This window comes from Filicampus tigris, chromosome 18 (assembly GCF_054856515.1).
Source record: "Filicampus tigris isolate MCC_2025a chromosome 18, RoL_Ftig_1.0, whole genome shotgun sequence".
NCBI lineage: Eukaryota > Metazoa > Chordata > Actinopteri > Syngnathiformes > Syngnathidae > Filicampus > Filicampus tigris.
The window spans coordinates 12579011-12598620 of NC_141234.1; the positions used below are offsets into that span (position 1 = coordinate 12579011).

Genomic DNA, 19610 nt, shown 5'->3' on the forward strand with positions numbered 1-19610 from the left:
GCAATATCACAATGCTGTGTTTCAACTAGTGGGCCTGCATAGAACATATTCTGGAAAAAATAAGTTTGGGTTGATTTCCACTTTAACTTTAAGTTTAAGTTGTGTGTCGTCATGCAGTTTGGCAAATTCCAGTCTCGCTTTTTAATGATTTATTTTCAGCAGTGGTGTCCTCTTTGGCCGTCTCCTATGAAGTCCACTTTGGCTCAAACAACGATGGATGATGCAACGTGACACTGATCTACCTTGACCTTGGAGTTGACCTGTCATTTCTTTGGGGGTTGTTCTGGGCTCTTTCGTTACCATTTGTACTAGCTGTCCCTTTAATTTGTCATCAATTTTCCTTCTGCGACCACATTCAATGAGGTTGGCTGGAGTCCAGTGGATATTAAATTTCTGAATTATATGTACAACTGTAGTTACAGGAACATCTGGCTTCTTGGAGATGTTTTTATAGCCTTTCCATTTACCATGCTTGCATATAATTTTCTTTATAATCCCTTGAGACAACTCTCTCCTTTGCTTTCTCTGGTCCATGTTTTGTGTGGTACACACCACATCGCCAAACAGCACAATGACTACTTGTCACCCTTTGAATAGGCCGACTGACTGATTACAAGTTTGCAAACACCTGTGATGCTAATTAGAGGACACAGGGGTACCAACCATTTTGCCTATGTGTGTAAGGGTATGTACGTGGGAAATCAGCAACTCATCTACCTCAACGTCCAGTGGTCTCAGGTTGGGAACCCAGCTCAAGCCCGTTGGTGATTGCATGTTCTTGCCGTAACACTAACTTCTGGTCTAAAGTCATCTGGCATAGGCTCCAGCTCACCTGCATCCCTTATGAGGACAAGCAACGCAGGTATAATAATGGGTTGTTGCAAAGACAAGACAGTGTTGTTTGTGACTAATTAATTCTCAATGGCAGAGGTACTTCATGAGCTGTAAAAACTAGTTTCACGTGGTGTATAAACATTTCCCTTGTTTTGCAGGATACAAGGCACTTGTATGTGACTGAGTCTTAAGGTCTCGGAGCCAATTTTCAATGAATTTTTCAAATGTATGCCATAGTGAAATCCTACTCTAAAACAACTTGGAGAATTACTGTTGATTCCAAACAAATCCAATCTCGACACATTTAAAAGTTACAGAACAATGAACAGTGCAAGTGATAATGCTCGTGCACTGCCATGTATTTGTGTGCATATGTTAGTGACTTCAATGAACTTGGAATGTGGGAAGAAACTGAGATGATTGTGCTAACCACTTCACCACATTCAGTGCCTGCTTTCGCTATTATACAAGTGAGTAAGAGGAGCTATCAAGTGAATATAAAATGTCCACATCCGTGTTCAAAATGTCAGGTCTGCGATTTAAAAATACATTTCAAAACGGATAACACCATCAAAGTGTGATGTACAACAGTTGAAAAATATATATACTTTTCTTTCTCTGACAGTGTCAGTTGAAACTGAGCAATATTATTTTTGTGACAGCAGATTTTTTTTTTAAAGTTTTGTCGCTGATTCCTGCTAGATCACATTAGTTTTTGCACGTTATCAATGTTGTGATACACTCGCAGGTATAGTAGCCTATTGTAAAATAAAAATGTGTTGGATGAAGTACTTTATACTGCAGAAATACATGGTCCTATTAATAGTTTTAAGTCGGAATGATCACATTTATTAAGAAATCATGGGGATTGACGTCAGAAATATTGAACAATATGACGAAAGTATCTGATTCAGTTGTCATGGTAATGAGTTAAATTGATTTATTTTGGTCAATTTAAAATTCCCTAATAAACATACGCACAAGATAAACTAAGGAAAAATAAATAAATGCAGCAAGAAATAGGGCACTAGCAACGAAAGAAAAACAGAGGACAAAAGGTGTAGACACCATCAAATATATTTACCAATGATTGTTGTAAAGGTCAATTACTAACCAAATGTATCAATTTTAACACGGTTAATAATTTTTTAAAAACGCATAACGGCGGACTTGTGTCGTCATATTTGTGCGACGCGGTGACTAAGGGCGGAAGGCATTACAGAGGACGCTTAACATTTGTCTATAACGTTATTTTCGACAACGGAAAGGTGTAAGAAGCGATTGTGGTACGAATTCCAAACCGCGTACTTTAGTGTTATTAATAGTATGTAATTTTCAATTGCAGTAGCATTTGTATCGCCACGTGCTAAACTCATGCTGTCCGTTTGTCATTTTCATACACAACTCTTTCTGGCCATACAATCGTGCGTTATTGTTTGCATTTTGTTGGGAGGAAAAACTACCAGCTTTATGGGTGAATTCTATTGTAAAGCAACGTTGAGGCTGGCGGTGTATGACTTGTTAAAAGTTGTTAATCACATATCTTCTCATCATACAGACATGTCATGTTTTAGTGGTGATCCCAACTTCTGTCCAGAGTGTGGAAATGTTCTTCCATTACCAGGGATGAGAGACACAGTCTGCTGCCCTCGCTGCTCCTTTTCCATCCCTATATCAGGTAATGCTGTACCGCTCACATTTGACAAAAATAACACTCGTTTAATAACCACTGTGTATTTGTATTTTGCTTTCTAGAGTTTTTAGGCCGAGAAATACGTTCGACAGTCGTCTTCAATCCAGTCGACAAGTCTTCTGTGGTTCTGGAGGGTAGTGATGACTCTGAAATGAAGGGTCCTGTGGTAAGATGGAACCTCCTTCTGCCTGACTCTTAAATGCATAATTAGGGTCCTCTAGACCAGGGGTGGCCAAGTCCGGTCCTCAAGAGCCACATTCCAGCCTGTTTTAGGTTTATCCCTACTACGGCAACACACCTGATTCAAATCATCAGGCTCATTATCAGGCTTTTGCAAATCTTGCTGATGAGCTGATCATTTGAAACGGGTGTGTTTCCAAAAGGATAAACCTAAAACAGGCTGGATTGTGGCTCTTGAGGGCCGGACTTGGCCACCCCTGCTCTAGACCATTGTTAATCACGGTATGGTATGCATGATTTTTCATTTTATTTCCCAGATCGACAGACGCTGCACTCGGTGCAATAAAGAAGGCATGATTTATCACACAAGGCAGATGAGATCTGCAGATGAAGGCCAGACCGTCTTCTTCACGTGTATACACTGCAGGTAAAAATATGAAATCGCCTAAATTTAGTAATTGTGTGGTACTTGCTCATGATTGATGATTGTTACAGGTATCAAGAGAAGGAAGACTCCTGAGGAAATTCTGCAACTTTTCTCTCTGTATTGTTTTCTACAGATCTTAGTCACCAAAAATGTAGATTTTTTTTTTTTTTTTTTTTTTTTTTTACATCTTGTAATGATATGCGTATTTATTTTTTTAAAAGACAAACCTAATAAAATACAATTGAACTTTAAATTTGTGAGATGTGTTGAGTGGTGGAAGATTTGACCTAACTAAATCATGATGGAATGATTTGCTATCAACAGAAGGGTAGTGTAGTGGTTAGCATGTTTGCCTCACAGTTCTTTGATCTCTTAGACATTCTGTATAGGAAGTGATTGGGTGGATTATTTGCTCTCAGTAGTCAAGCAATTTATTCATTAAGAGACTTCTGTATCAATAAGAATGCAAACCTAAGCCAGCGTAAAAATAGGTTGTATACCGTTTAATGACACCTAAATCTAATTTTTGACACTGACTTCCACCCATGATACTTTTTGGTAAATCTATGGAAATGTTTTTGTAAAAAAAAGTTTTACAGTGCCATTATATCAACTTGATGTTGACTTTAAGACAGATGTTTAAGAAAAGTATTGCCCTAATGGGATTTCTGTAAAACGTTAATATTGGTCTGGATTACACACACAAAAACTCATTTTCACAATGTTCCAAATTAAAAACCGTAAAAAACAACAAATACCACAAGTCTAAAGACCACTGATTTTGTCAGTTCCAGCACAGTTACTAAATATACCTCTAGATGGCAGTAGTGAATTCTACAAGGACAACGACCCGGGTCCCAATAACGAAGAAGGATGCCGAACCAATAAGAGCGCACAAAGAATGTCACGTGACCCGGTAGCGGTAATGCAGTTTGCAAACAGTACAATATGATCCTGTTAAATGGTCGGCAGATGAAGCCAACAACAAGCCGGGTGACAACAATGTTGCTTTTGTACTGTATTTTTTTCACGTTAAAATAAGGAGATTGTGGAAAACAGAACAGTTTCTCGGTAAATAAAGCACAAGTTTATTTTGTTACCGCAACGATTGCATACATTCGTTCCGACGAGCTTCCACAGCTATTAATTGTAACTTTTGATTTATTACTATTCTGTGTATCGTGCAGATATTTTATGTGCCTTTTAATTTAAGTTAATTTTTACAAAATGAAGCTGCGAGTCCAGCTGCAGTGCAAGAATTTGCATGAATACCTCAGAGAGCTGAGCCCAGAGATTTTGGACCGTCTATACAATCATCCAGCAACATGTCTGGCTGTTTACAGGTGATCTGACGCTAATATTTACTCCTGGCAACGTCGTCATCGTCATTGTGATTTATGATGTTAACAATGTTAACATAAAGTTAATTTAACATGTTTTTAAACTGCGCAGGGAGCTTCCCTCTCTGGCCAAAAACTATGTGATGCGAATGCTGTTCCTGGATCAGCCTCTTCCACAGGCAGCAGTGGCATTATGGGTGAATAAAGAAAGCCAGAAGTGAGTTACTTAACTTTCATGGGCATTTATAGTCATAATTACAGGTTGGCCATTTTTATGTTTGTCATGCATATACATGTGTACGTTTTTGGCATTTGACCTGTAAAGATACACTTTGCATGTGTTGATGTCTCTGTGATATGTCGTTGCTACCCAGGCAATCTCTTGGGATGCAACCTCAAGTGGATCGCGAGCACATTAGTATTGGAACTGGTCAACAATGCTGATACATTACTGATACATTACTGCTTAATGAATACATGTTGAAAAAGCATTGTTTATGAGGCAAAATAGAGAGCTGGAGCTGCATAGGTACAGAAAAGCGCAACAAGGCTCCACATGCTCCATCTGTTTGTTATCAGTTTCCTTAAAATGAAATTGTTTTCTTGGAATGGGACAATACTCTAAAACTTTGCAGTTTGCACAGTACAATATGCACTTATAGGTTAGGATTTTGGGGGTTTTGTGCTCAGGCTACGCACTCAGGGCGATTTTTATGTGGTTGCTGGCTTACCCCAAATTGTCTCTTCCACTAACAAAAAGCAAAACCCGATACCCGATACCAGCTGTCGGGATGTTTCTTGTGCAAAACCATAGTGAAGTCCTCCTCACCATCCCTAATCAAGATGATTTGCCAAGCTACTTGTTTTCTTCATCAAGGAACCATTCTATGTTCATTCACTTCAAATTCATTGGACTCATGTCCTTTAGATGTTTTTGAGAAACTTTGGCCTTTTTAAGGCAGTGGCCTGATTTCATGCTATTTACTTATTGGAGAAAATACAGATTTTCTATTCATTTGCGCTTATCTTCTACAAAATGGACAATGGAAACTCTGCATGTTTTGGATACCAATGTAAGGAAGGTTACACTGTGTCAGACCATGGGAAACAAAAGTGCACAAAAGTTCAAATAAAAGTGCCTCCAGGTTTTAAGATCAAATTTCCAACGGGAAAAATTGTTGAGTAACTTTTTTCCATTGTCTCTCCGGCTACTTAATCACCCCTACTACCACCCCACCCCACAGGAATCATGATGAATGTGTCTCAGTGCTGGCAGGACTCCGCCTTTGGCACAGTCAGCAGCTGCAGGGTGGTCTACAGGGATATATCCTGAATCCAGTTTTCAAAGACAACCTGAGGATAGCGCTGCTCGGCGGGTACGTCTGCTCTCCGTTTCATCGCATGACTCTCTTTCTCTCACCGTCTTCATCATTGCTTTTTAAAAAAAAACCACCAAGTTCACGCTGAATATATTAAATATTAATATTATATTTAATTTCTATATATGTAAAAAAAAACCATCAAGATTTGTGTTGTAAAAAGTTACATTTTTTGGTTTTCTGCTTTTCTGCTTGTTCACGCCAGGCCGTGGCCAGCCTCCATCTGTTTTTTTTCTTTTGAGTTGCAAATAAAAGGTGGAACAACACCTGTGCATCATTTTGTATGTTACTGCAAATTTCACTGAACACACATTGAAGAGAGTTACCTTTGAGAGGTTGAGAAATTGGGAGAAACAGATCACTTGCTAAAGCTGTTTCCCGACATTTTACTCTGTTAAACATATTGATCCAGACCGCAATATGCTCAAAATTACTTTTTTGTCTGAATACATAATAGACCTATTGGCATTATGACCATAAATTAAATGTTTTTTTTGTTTTTTTTTGCGGCCTTGATATTTTGTTGCTGTACATTTTACTGAATAACTTCATGCAGGGAGAACGCAACAACAATACACGTGGACAAAATAGTTAGTACCCCCTTGTTAATGAAAGAAAACCCCCCAGTGCTCACAGAAATAACTTGCATCTGACAAATGTAAGAAGTAAAAAAAAAGTTACGAAAATTAACCAATCAGAATCAGACGTTGCTTTTGAATTGTGGTTCAACAGAATTATTTTAAAAACTCATGAAACAAGCCTGGGCAAAAATGATGGTACCTTTAGAAAAGAATGTAAAATAATTTGACCATTGGGACATGTTCACCTTCCAATTAGCATCACAGTTGTCTTCAAACTTGTAACCAGCCTGTCTGCCTATTTAAAAGGGTGGCAAGTAGTCATTGTACTGTTTGGCGACGTGGTGTGTACCACACTAAACATAGACCAGAGTAGAGAGTTGTTTCAGGAGATTAGATGGATATCTTTAGATTTAGATCAATACTCATAGAAAGCCTTTCAGAATACAGTAGTCCAATGTAAAACGTGGAAGTACTGTGTTGGTTACTTTGCTTCATGGTAATGTTGCACGGTGTTTTAAATCTGTGAGGGGCACAATAAAATATTTTCATCAATTAATTTCCAGTAAATGTGTCTTTGTTTTTGTCATTGTATTTCTATTCCAGTGACAAGTAATGATTCTTAAGTGTGTGTCATTGCACAGGGGCCAAGCATGGGCAGACGAAGGCAGCAGCCTGGGCCCAGACCGCCACGCTCGCGACATTGAGAGTCTGGACCGTTATGCCATGGAGCGCTGGGAGGTTATCCTGCACTTCATGGTGGGTTCTCCCAGTGCTGCGGTCAGTCAGGACCTCGCTCAGCTGCTGACTCAAGCAGGCCTCATGAAAAGGTGGGTTCAGATTTCTTGATGGAGGAATGGACTGATTTTTCACTCAGCCAGGAAATTACTGCCTTCCCAGGAGTGTGTCTTTTGGAGTGACTGGTGTGAATATTTATGAAGTACAAAAGCATGTGTGTGCATTTTTTTTTTTTTAAATCCAATAGCCTACATGAAATTTGCCTGTAGAAATAACTGTGTGTTGCTGTGTCACACCATTGAGGAGTTCGGAGGTTTTACTACCTTGCCCATGGGCAAACTTAAAATCTGCAGAGGGTTTTAATCCTTTTACTTTTTGGCCTTTTCGGGTTCTTTGCTACCTCCAATTATTACAATATTATACAAATCACTCTGACAAGTGCACTAAAACTTTCTTTACTGTTTTCCAATACATTAAAAAACATGATACATGTAAGATCATGTTTTAATAAGCAAGCAGATAAAGCACCTAAAATAGGTGTCAGAGTACTGGTCATTAAAATGCATATTTACACACCAAAACATTTGTTACAAAACACGAGTTGCCTTTCAAAATCCATATTTTCTAGGGCATACTATAATTTGCAACACAATGCTCCCTCAAATGTGAGCACCCAAATATTTTTTTTTTTTCTAGCATTCATTTAATGTTGCAACAAGTAACAACAATAAAAGTTCAGCAAAGTTAAATTCCTTCTGTAAAATAATCACATTTTCAAATAATTCAGCCACAGGTAAGCCTAGTCATCAAATACTGTCCTGTATACACTGTAAAATTAATACAAATTTACATTTCAATGGTTATGTACTCATTTATGTTGAGCACTGTCCATTCTATAGTGTTTTATCACATGAAAAAAAGCCTGGACCTGTATGCATGTAAATTCTGTTGAAATCCAAAACAAATGTCAAAGATGGTATCTCCCTTATTACTAGTATCGGGGTCATCAACGCGGTGCCCATGGGCACCATATCGCCCCCAAGGACCACTAGCGTAGCCCATGGGTCTGTACCAAAAATAACGCACCAATGATGGGAAGAAGGAGCCAGATGGACTCTCATGGAAAGACAAGCCCCTGCATGGTATATACCATCGTCAAATTGAAGAAGTGGCTGACATCGATAAACATCCCAGGCCTAAACACAAGATCAATAGAGGCAACATATTAATAATATATTAAAAACTGTTGGAAACGCAGAGATTACTTTTGGATTGGATGTATGATTGTTTTCCACCAGTAAATGCTGTAATCGCGTTACCTTCAATGTTTCACAGTGAGGCAGGAGAGGCCCCCTCCATCACTTCTGCTGGCTTCCAGTTCCTTCTGCTGGACACAGCCTCTCAGTTGTGGTATTTCACCCTGCAGTACCTCAAAACTGCTCAGGTAACCATCTAACACCCACACTGGCCCTTTCCTACTTTAGAATTCAGATGAGCTATGCGCCACTGTGTCTTGAAAGCCTGTCATTGCTCTGATTAGCACATGCTCAGGTGGAGAGGCCACTGTATTAAGCGAGGGCCTACAAAACCTGGCTGATATAAATGAATTGCTTTCTAATGATTAGTTGCAAAACAAGCTACCTGAGGACACTTGCATCTTACAGTCGCAGGTGAAATAAGCGGTCATTTCCACGGCAAGTTCAAAAAGAAAGTGAAACTTTGATTTTTTTTTTTTTTTTTTTTTGGCATACCCAATCAGACCCGCCTGACCATTGCTGACAAGACTCGTTTAAATACAGTATAATGACTTGGTTATGCTCCACTTTCAGCAAAGGCGGGAAATTAATGCAGAACAGGGGTGCCCATTAAGTCGAACTTGATTGACTAGATGCTCACCGAGAGAGTGTGGGTCGATCCCATGGTATCAATTTATTGACTGCCAGCTCTCCCAGTTTCATACTGTTGATAAATACAATCGCCGCCTGTCAACAATGTGCAAGTCATCCGGGTAAAGGACAGAAAATGTAGTTGCATTGTGCAATATGTGTTCATGCACTTATGCGAGCTACACTAACATAATGTACATATGAAGAAGTTTCATATATACATATACAGTATATTTTGCTTTTGACTTGTTGTATATGAATTACATCGACCGATTAATCTGCCAGCCGATTAAATCAGACGACATTAGTGCTTTTAAATCGGCTGATTTTTGCTTTTTTTTTTTTATTACGCTTACAACATAAAACAAAGATGAATGACATTAAAACATTCCCCACCAAAAGAAAAAAGAAAAATCCCCCCCAAAAATGTATCAATTTTTACGGATTTTTCTCTCTGTTGTAACGTTAAACACTAAAGGACAAAGAATATAAACCATTCGACTCTTCTCTCTGTCATTAAAATTCGTATTGTTGCAACCATTAAGGCACTAAAAAATAAATTATTTCATTAATTATATAGTTTCAAATTATATCTTCTGATTAATCGTATTATACAGGGTGACCCCCAAAAAAAACATTTCATAATAAAAAAAAAAACAAAACTGAATCAAATGCAGCTTGAAGTGTCACTTGTTTATTGTGTTTAGGACACCAGATCAAAACATTATACTCATTGGCCTTTTCGTCTTCATAAATCCATTTCAAATTTCCAAATCTTCTTTCGGGCCTGTTTTTTTGGGGGTCACCGTGTAAATCTACCAAATATCGGAATCGACATTAAATATCGATCAGGCCCTAGAATCGCGGACCTCTATCTCTGCAACTGAATGATTGATATTTTAAAATGCAGTTCCAGTAATCTACAATTTGATTTTGACTCACAATTGCAGTGTAATCGATATATTTTTAATTGATATGTCACTTTTCGGACATCTTAAATCAAGTTTTATTGAGGTGAAATGACTTTGTAGATTAAATTATAACTAGACAAAATGATGTCGATAGAAATGACTGTAGATTAAATTGTATCTAGAGAAAATGTTGTACATATCTCAAACTGGAGTTAATATTTACAATTCAGCTGCATAGCTGTAAGTCTCCATATTATCTGAAAATTAGACATCTCAGACACATGAATGGTAAAATCATTTGTCCTAGACAAAATGACATTGGCGATATACTTGAACAATTGAGTGCAAGACTGTCATTATAATCAGAGTACATTTCTTTGTAGGGAGCCCAAGAAGTACAGAAAGTGTCACACACTGTTCTTTCACTCGCCAGCTTGGCTGTTAGTTGCCTAACAACCACGTCCAAGGCTGCCACTGAGTAGTTTCTTGTTTTGGACGGGTGTATTTTAAGCTTTTTAGCATCCTGTGGGGGAGTTGATTCCGACGATCATTTTAAAATGGCCGTCATTTACCATCTTCTTGAAGTGTCAGAATACCTGCTTACCCAAGACACGATTTAAAAACAACTCCTTTGTGTGATTATTTACAGTGATGCTGAATAAGTACATATTAATAAATAAGCACTCCAATCATTTTGAAGGCACTTTCTTCAACTTTCATCTAGACAATGTAGATGATAGTTACATTTGGTTGATTAAGATATAGTGAACCCGCTAATATTGAACAACAAAGTTACAAACTTTAGAGGCATGTTTTCCCCCCAAATTGTTATAACCTCAGATGCAATTGACTTTAGATATTCTACCGTCAGTATCTCATGATGTCAGAAACATGGAGCCCTATAATATAGTAGCTGCATTATTGTCTTTATTTGTCACTGTTATCAGTCATCATTTTCGATGTCTTCTTGCAAGTGTAATTTAAAGCGGAAGTCAACCCAGACATATTTTTTTTCAAGGATATGTTCCCAGCAGGCCCACTAGTTGAAACACGGCATTCTGATTCATTTTGCGTTTGTGGAATATAAGTTAAGCAGCAAAATGCACTCGTTTTTAGCCATCTCTGGGGGCGGCCATTTTGTCTTCTGCCGACTGAAAATGACATCACAACTGCTCACAACGACCAATCACGACTCAGATTCAGAAAACAGGTCAGCCGTGATTGGTCGTTGTGAGCAGCTGTGATGTCATTTTTAGTCGACACAAGATAAAATGGCCGCCCCCAGATATGGCAAAAAACGAGTGCATTTTGCTTCTTAACTTATATTCCACAAACGCAAAATGAATTTGAATACCGTGTTTCAACTAGTGGGCCTGCTGGGAACATATTCTTGAAAAAAATATGTTTGGGTTGACTTCCGCTTTAAAGTTGTTTGACTATTCTTTCTTTCTGATTAATCACAATTACATTTTTAATAGTGTGATTTTAAATTCAAGATATCTGTGACGTAATTGTGACTAGTTGAAACGACAGAGAGAGACCTGTTATTCAGTTTTGCCTAGTCAAAACTGAATTCCAGATATCTCCAAATGCCATTTTGTCTAGGACAAATGATACCACGTTGATACCATTCATGTGCATGAGATGTATTATTTTCAGATAATATAGTGAATTACCTTAACTCCAGTTTGAGATATCTACAACATCATTTTCTCTGGATATAATTTAATCTGCAAAGTCAGTTCACCTCAGTAAAACTTCATTTGAGATGTCTGAAAAGTGATGCATGAATTAAAAATATGTTGATTCCACTGCAATTGTGAGTCAAAATCAAATTGTAGATTTCTGGAACTGCACTTTAAAATATCAATCATTCAGTTGCAGAGATAGATGTCCGTGATTCTAAGGCCTGACCGATATTTAATGTCGATTCCGATATTTGGTAGAATCACAGGGCGACCCCCCCCCCCCCCCCAAAAAAAACCAGGCCCCGAAAGATTTGCATTTAGAAATTTGAAATTTGTACAGAAATTTCTGAAGTAGAAAAGGCTAATGTTTTAATCTGGCGTTCGAAACACACTAAACTAGTTACACCTCAAGTTGCATTTGCTTCAGTTTTTTTTAATTAAGAAATTATGTCTCTTGAAAGTTGGGGCCCATTTTTTAGGGGTCACCCTGTATAATCCGATTAATCAGACGATATAATTGCAAACTATATAATAAATAAATAACTTATTTTTTGGTGCCTTAACGGTTACAGCACTATGAATTTGAATGACAGGGACACGATTCGAATGTTTTACATTACTTTGTTCTTTATTGTTTGACTTTACAACAGAGAGAAAAATCGATAAAAATGGATCAATATTTTTTTTCCGGATTTTTCCTTTTTCTTTTGGTGGTGAATGTTTTAATGTCATTCATTTATGTTGTAAGCGTAATTAAATTTTTTTTTAAAAAAAGCAAAAATCAGCCGATTTAAAAGCACTAATGTCGTCTGATTTAATCGTCTGGCAGATTAATCGGTAATGATGTTGCAGATATCTGAAATGTCCTTTTGGACTATGCGAAACTAAATTATAAATATCTGCAACACATAGCTAGCTTGTTTGTTCAATGTTACAAAATGTTATGGCCTGTTTATGATTTAAATGTATGTCATGTATTTTTTTTCTCTTGTAGTCAAGAGGGATGGGCCTGGTGGAGATTTTGTCCTTTTTGTTCCAGCTCAGTTTCTCAACACTGGGCAGAGTGAGTGCACAGTAATTAACTTGCGTGCGTGCGAGCGTGTGCCCATGCGCGCGTGCGTGCGTGCTCAAATTTATGTTGCCAGTTTCTTGCTTGGTTTTACTTTTTCGATGTTATTGAGGATGTGTTTCTGTTGGCCTCAGGATTACTCAGTGGAGGGCATGAGTGAGTCATTACTCACATTTCTGCAGCACCTTCGGGAGTTTGGACTGGTCTTCCAAAGGAAGGTAGACACTGAGAGGGAGAGGAAAGGTTTTGTTACGTTCCCTTCAAGTACTATTTCCTTAGATGAGAAGCGACATGATGACCCACATGGGGAAGCCGATTTATTGCTGCAGTAAAACGGCGCCGGCTTCCATCACGTCTGCCTGCTTCACTTCTGGAATGTAAAATCCTAATTCGTGACAGCAAAAAAAATGTCTATATCTAACTGTAATGAAAGTATGGGGATGTAAGGATTTTGCTGTTGTGAAAGCGATGTCTTGACCGTAATTTGAGTGATTTAAATAATTAACATAAATACTGAGCCTTTGCGCTATACAATATATATGAGGCACATAGTATTGTAAAGAAATTTTGGGGGTTGAAGTCAACCCAAACTAACTAATTAACTAACCTATTTTTTTCCTCAAGAATATGTTCTATGCAGGCCCACTAGTTGAAACACGGCATTCTGATTAATATTGCGTTTGTGGATTATGAGTATAGCAGCAAAATCCACCCATTTTTAGCCATCGCAGCTGTTTTGTCACTTCTGTCGACTGAAAATGACATCACAGATGCCAAATGACACCAACCGTGGCTCGGCTTCAGAGAACAGGTGAGCTGTGATTGGTCCTTACCTGAGCCCTGAGCAGTTGTGATGTCATTTTCAGTCGACAGAAGTGACAAAATGGCCGCCCCCAGAGATGGCTAAAAACAGGTGGATTAACTCTTATCCCACAAATGGAGTATTTATCAGAATGCGTTGTTTCAACTAGTGGGCCCGCATAGAATACGTTTGGTTTGACTTCCACTTTAAGTCTCCTGGTTTATATTTAACGCAATGTAAACTCATTATGACTGTATTAGGTTTGGGTTTGTGTGAATTTACTGTGGTATAGTACCTGAAAGACTGTGTTGGTATTATTTCCAGAGGAAGTCAAGGCGGTACTATCCTACCAGACTGGCCATCAGTCTGGCTGCGGGAGTCACGAGCAGCTCTTCTTCCTCTTCCAACTTGGGCTCCACTCCTGGTACTGGCGACGCAGGCTTCATTGTGGTTGAAACAAATTATCGCATCTACGCCTACACAAGTATGTCGAGGATATCTTTTAACTCTGCCCTACCGTATCATCAGATGGCTGCAATGTTTTGTATCCAATTTATTGTATTTTCTCGAGTTCATATCTGATCATGGCGAATGGCGTCGCTTGATGTCGTCGTTTATATTGTCATGTTTTTTTATTTTGCTGGAGATGGAATTAATAACTTGGTTGCTGTGTGGTCCCCCTAGACTCAGAGCTCCAGGTTTCTCTGGTGGCGCTCTTCAGTGAAATGTTGTATCGCTTTCCCAACGTGGTGGTGGCTCAGGTCACAAGAGAGTCGGTGCAACAGGCCATCGCAAATGGCATCACTGCACAACAGGTATGCCCAAACAGTACTTGAACAAAAGGAACATAGTGGTGGATGACAAAACTGCCAATTCAAAACTTTCTTGAAAGATTCGCCAATTTTTAATGTTGCAACATTACTGTTGCTCTATTGTGCCAAAGTAATGGCCAGCCTACTCTCACTGGTTAAATTTGATCTCCTTGCATATATAAATCCTGTATCAAAATGTGTGCTTTAAATACCAAATGAAGTATTTAACTCATTCACTGCCAGACATTTTCGGACCCTCTTTTACCCTAACGTTTGAAAAAAAACAAACAAAAAAACCCAAAAAAACATAAGTGCCTGGGTTTGAATGGCTGGACTGTGAAAAGACAAATAAATACGTCAATGGCAGTGAATGAGTTAAATTGGAAGGCAACCCCCAAATTTTCTTGACGATGTAGCCCCGCTAGTCTAAAATGGCATTCTGATTAATACCAAGTTTGTGGTATATGAGTTAAGCAGTAAAACGCACCCGTTTTTGTCCATTTCAGGGGCCGGCTATTTTGCCACTTTCTGTCGACTGAAAATGACGTTGACATGGACACATTTATTCGGATTAAATGCCCGATCTGAATAAAAATGCTTCATGTACACACCCCATTCGGAATATTCTGACCCGATCAAGCCCATTCCGATCATGATTTTATCCCGAACAAGAGAGGTAGTTTATGTCAGTTGTTAATCCGATCGGCGCGCATGAAAACACTTATTCCGACGTTTCGGAGCAAACCGTCTTTACCGCGCATGTCTGTGACATCATTATACGCGTTTCTGTTATTCCTGGAAGCTAGGATTATATTGTTTGTTGTTTGATTCAATAAGGTTTGAAAGTAAAAAAAGGAAGCAGAGCAAGCGAAAGATATGGCAGGCGCAAGATTGAACTGCTACATTTGCAGCTCTATTAGGAAGTGTTAACTCGACGTAACAGCGCAAACGGGAAAAATTTGTGACATAACGCTAAAGTTTAAAGTAGAAATGGACGGAGCGATGTTTTGTTGACACAGAAGTCGCTACAGCTCCTTCTACTACTACTACTACTTATCAATCTGTGCATGTCAAAATGATTTGTTCCGCTCAAAAATGTGATGCATGAACACGGAAACCCTAATCGGATCAATATTTTTAGTGTCCATGAGAACAGTGCAACCGATCATAATTTTAATCCGAACTCTGACCAGATAAAAAAAATTTTTGTCCGCGTAAACGTAGTCACTGTTGCTCAGGGCTCAGGTAACAACCAATCATTACTCAGCTTCAGAAAACAGGTCAGCCGTGATTGGTCGTTGCCTGAGCTCTGAGCGACTGTGATGTCATTTTCAGAAAGTGACAAAATGGCCGCCCCCTGAGATGGAGAAAAAAACGGTTGATTTTGCTGCTTAACTCATATTCCACAAACACAATATTAATCAGAATGCTGTGTTTAGACTAGTGGAGGCACACAGAACATATTGTAAAGAACATTTTGGGGTTGACTTCCACTTTAATATGTATGACAATAAAAACTGTAGGAATGGTTTATTTTAAACCCGAATCCCTTTTATCAAAATGGCCTTACTTCAATTTTGCAGATCATCCACTTTCTGAGAACCAGAGCGCACCCAATCATGCTGATGCAGGTAATGATTTGTTTGATTTAAACGAAAAACACATCCATCAAAACAAAAGTGTTGTCTTCACCTGACCTCTCTGTGCTGCAGACACCAGTGCTTCCTCCAACCATAACGGATCAGATCCGACTTTGGGAGCTGGAGAGAGATAGACTCCAATTCACTGAGGGTGAGCCGATTCACTGATCTTGGTACTTGTGTGCGCGCGTGTGTCTGTGCAACTGCGCATGCATCAAGAGAATTTATGGGATTGCAGTCTGTGGTGTCAACGCCAGCCACCAAAGGAGATGGGGTCTATTACATTTTACTGAACCCTTCAAACATTATTCAGAGACCTTTATTCTGTACAACTGCAAAATCTATATTATATGATTTTTGCCAACAGCCTAGAAGTTCTGTCGGTTGAAATATTCTGTTTGGTTGCCGTTGATGATTGATCATTAATGGTAGTATTATGTTTTTTGTTTTTTTTAAATTCTGCTGATAGATTTAATGAATGCTAAATGCTCAACATTTAATTATGTGTAAATTATATCATGCCATTAGCGGAAGCTCATAGCAAAGGCTAAACATCCTTATTGACTTTTGGGGTTTTTTATTTTTATGGGAAAAGAAACGATTGAAGCTGAGTTGAGGGGAAAAAGCAGCAATAAGAAACAATAATGATGATGATGCTGACATGGAGTGCATATTGCATTTGTATGATACTTTGTGAATAGTATTGCCTAGTTTTCTGGCCTCAATTACATAATTTTCTTTCATTGGCATTTCAGCTTGGCAAAAATTCCCTTAGCCTTCATATGCTCTTTTTAGTTCCTAGTTAATAGAGCTGTAACTTTTTATCCCCTTCTCCCTTTCAGGTGTACTCTACAACCAGTTTCTCTCCCAAGCTGACTTTGAAGTGCTGCGAGACAGAGCTCAGGTTGGAATTAGGTTCTTTTTTTTTAAGGTTGATTTTGTATCTTTGTTTATTTTAGTATATCGTCGCTGTTCTGTGAAGACACTTATCTCCAATTTTGGAAACGTTTTAAATTTTCACTTTAATGCGATGTCTGTAACATGTAAACATGATTCATGTAAAAATAAGAACATTTAAAAAAAATGGAGATAAGTGTTTTTCACATGACAGCGACGATATAGAATAATGATTGTGCTTCGCTCAGTACTGTGCAAGAAACTTGCTTGTGGTAGCTTAAACTAAATCAAAAAGGACTGCATACTTTACCGCTACATGATTTCTCCCCCTAATTTGCAAAAAATACATATAATGGCAAAGTTCTAAGATACCGGTAAATATATAACTATTTCTTTATATTCAATGTATTTATTATAGTATAAAACCTGGGTATTTAATTTGTATTTTAAATGCTTGTACATGAATCTGGCCACTGTGGGCATTGAATTAAATTCCAATTTCATTTGGTTGTCTATTAAAATTCATAATCCATAGTTTCATTATTAAAGTACATCGTACATTTACCTTAATTATCATTAATAAAAAAAAAAAATGGAAGAACAATCTAAACATTTGTCAACGAATGTTATCATTGCAAAAATCCAACAAGTTGTGAGTATTCAAATGACTGACCAAAACAAAACATTGTAACAGTCTTTGTAATTAATCTTATAGTGATGAATATTTTAAAGGGAAGTCAACCCAAACATATTTTTTTTCAAGACCACTAGTGTAAACATGGCATTCTGATTAATGGTGTGTTTGATGAATAAGAGTTAAGAAGCAAAATCCACTCGTTTTTTGCCATCTCAGGAGGCGGCCATTTTGTCACTTCTGTCTTCTGAAAATGACATTACAGTTGTTCAGGGCTCAGGTAACGACCAATCATGGCTCGGCTTCAGAAAAGAGGTGAGCTGTGATTGGTCATTACCTGAGCCCTGAGCAACTGTGATGTTATTTTCAGACTAGTGAAGGTGCAGAGAACATATTGTTGCACAGATTTTTTGGGGTTGATTTACCCTTTGAAATTGTACTTGAGGATTATCTAGCAAGTGAATCGTCTAAACTCTATTACTGTAATTGATCGAAATCATTGTCATTTAATAATCATTTAATATCGTTGACCAATTCAACTGTTTCCTCTCACGGTGTCATCATTTTAGTTTGAACACTTCCAAAACTTTTACTAGTATAAGGAATATTTGTCTTATTCCAAGTTATCTGGTCTAAAATCATAAACTCACAGCCATGACCCGACTGTATTATGTTGCATGCTAAAGTGCTAGCTGCTCAAGTGAAGTTGCACGAAGATTAAAAACTTTTTGATGCCTTGTTTTTGATACAAGAAATGCTAAGTGTAAGTTTAAAATGTATATTTCTTTGAATTTGTCCCACTGAAAATGTTTCTAGACAATAAAATGCAGCAATGCACAAAGTGAAGAAATAAATATGTGGATTATATGAAAAAGGAAACCAATTGGTTGTTCATTGTTATGTGAAATGTATGAAGATGGAGTTAAATTAATACACAATTGTGTAGAATTTTCAGTAGGATACTCGAATGCTGAAATATTCAACACCTGCAACCCTGCATTCAACCTCCCTGTTATGTTATCATATTTTTTGAGTTTAATAAAACATTTGTCCCTGGGTTTAACCTGAAAAAATGCTCCTCAAAATGACTAAATTGCTCCTCTAATGAAATCATTGATTAGCCAAATTGCTCCACAAAGAATAAAATCCTTTCGAGCCTTGCACAGTGTTGGTCAGCTATCCATTCTGTGTACCGCTTTTTTGTCCTCTTTAAAAAAAAAAGGCTTTCTACAGAGGCTTTCGATTGAATTCAATGTAAGTGATGGTCTAATTGAGTGTTTTTGTCGCAGGGTCTGGATTGTCTGGTGTGGCAAGATGTAGCTCACAGGGTGATGGTGGTGACACCTCACGGCCACAGTGAGGTCAAGAGGTTCTGGAAACAACAGAAGTCTCACACATAACAATGAGCCGAGGAAACAGAAATGATGCTATCCAATGATTAAGTCAGCACTTCTGATGTACTTTTACCTTGATCGGTTCTGTGAAGCAGTTGCTCTCAAGTGTTCGTTACGCCGGGACCTTCATTTTCCAATTGTCGCCAAATCGTGACCCCCTTTTGTATAAATTAAGAGTGATGAAAATGTATTCTTAAAAAAAATAAACCTTTACAAACATGAAAAATGTGATGCTTACATGCTCAACGTACCTTTAAGAACACATTATTAATAAACAGAGGAGTAACATAAGTGCGTGTTTACCAATGAAAATTTAAATATCAAAATTTCACCTATGGGATTGATATTTTTCTCGAGCGGTCCATGACCGACCTGCCAGTTGAGGATCACTGCTCTATACTGTACGATAGACCTATAGCTAATGCCACACATTTTTTTGTGTGTGGATGGATCACAGGCAGGTTTTATGGGTGTTTGGATTTTGTTCAAATTTTGCTAGCGGCAGTCAGGGGTGCATCCAGGCTGGGAAAAGTGATGACGAGTCTAAAGGCCCATGACAGACAGGCCCCAGAAAATAGCATTTTCTCAATTTTTGCTGTGGAGGAACACCAAAATAAGATTATTACAGGGCTCCAAATCCCTGGCGGCGTCACTGATAGCAGTACTTGAGAGTTGAACATGGAGCCAAAATGGGCACACACCCTTCCT

General features: G+C 38.2%; 2 protein-coding genes across 8 annotated transcripts; both read left to right on the top strand.

Moving 5' to 3' along the window:
- Positions 1-612: 612 nt before the first annotated feature.
- On the top strand, positions 613-3366 carry polr1h (RNA polymerase I subunit H). 5 transcript variants are annotated; one of them, XM_086014719.1, is made up of 6 exons: positions 613-862; positions 1214-1304; positions 2393-2512; positions 2590-2693; positions 3025-3134; positions 3203-3366. In XM_086014719.1, the coding sequence occupies exons 3-6, from the start codon at positions 2395-2397 to the stop codon at positions 3225-3227; spliced, it is 357 nt and encodes a 118-aa protein (XP_085870845.1). In that variant the 5' UTR covers positions 613-862; positions 1214-1304; positions 2393-2394; the 3' UTR covers positions 3228-3366. The 5 variants fall into 5 exon arrangements, with proteins under 5 accessions (XP_085870845.1, XP_085870842.1, XP_085870843.1 ...); XM_086014716.1 differs by lacking the exon at positions 1214-1304 and having other exon boundaries at positions 616-862; XM_086014717.1 differs by lacking the exons at positions 613-862; positions 1214-1304 and adding an exon at positions 2017-2120.
- Positions 3367-4048: 682 nt separating this feature from the next.
- Positions 4049-19193, top strand: gtf2h4 (general transcription factor IIH, polypeptide 4). 3 transcript variants are annotated; one of them, XM_086015362.1, is made up of 14 exons: positions 4049-4205; positions 4322-4477; positions 4587-4691; positions 5719-5850; positions 7076-7261; positions 8505-8613; positions 12649-12717; positions 12858-12941; positions 13850-14009; positions 14210-14340; positions 15921-15968; positions 16050-16128; positions 16820-16881; positions 18798-19193. In XM_086015362.1, exons 2-14 carry the CDS (start codon positions 4362-4364, stop codon positions 18906-18908), a joined length of 1392 nt encoding a protein of 463 aa, XP_085871488.1. In that variant the 5' UTR covers positions 4049-4205; positions 4322-4361; the 3' UTR covers positions 18909-19193. The 3 variants fall into 3 exon arrangements, with proteins under 3 accessions (XP_085871488.1, XP_085871489.1, XP_085871487.1); XM_086015363.1 differs by having other exon boundaries at positions 4368-4477; XM_086015361.1 differs by having other exon boundaries at positions 4054-4127; positions 4368-4477.
- The last annotated feature ends 417 nt before the right edge of the window (positions 19194-19610 follow it).

Excerpts from the sequence above, each read along its gene's own strand:
- polr1h (XM_086014715.1), top strand. The coding sequence starts at position 2,209 with ATGCTGTCCGTTTGTCATTTTCATACACAACTCTTTCTGGCCATACAA. Across the intron at positions 2,513-2,589 it reads CTTTTCCATCCCTATATCAG|AGTTTTTAGGCCGAGAAATA; the intron begins GTAATGCTGTAC and ends TTTGCTTTCTAG. Across the intron at positions 2,694-3,024 it reads CTGAAATGAAGGGTCCTGTG|ATCGACAGACGCTGCACTCG; the intron begins GTAAGATGGAAC and ends TTTATTTCCCAG.
- gtf2h4 (XM_086015361.1), top strand. The coding sequence starts at position 4,083 with ATGATCCTGTTAAATGGTCGGCAGATGAAGCCAACAACAAGCCGG. Across the intron at positions 7,262-8,504 it reads CAAGCAGGCCTCATGAAAAG|TGAGGCAGGAGAGGCCCCCT; the intron begins GTGGGTTCAGAT and ends AATGTTTCACAG. Across the intron at positions 15,969-16,049 it reads ACCCAATCATGCTGATGCAG|ACACCAGTGCTTCCTCCAAC; the intron begins GTAATGATTTGT and ends TCTGTGCTGCAG.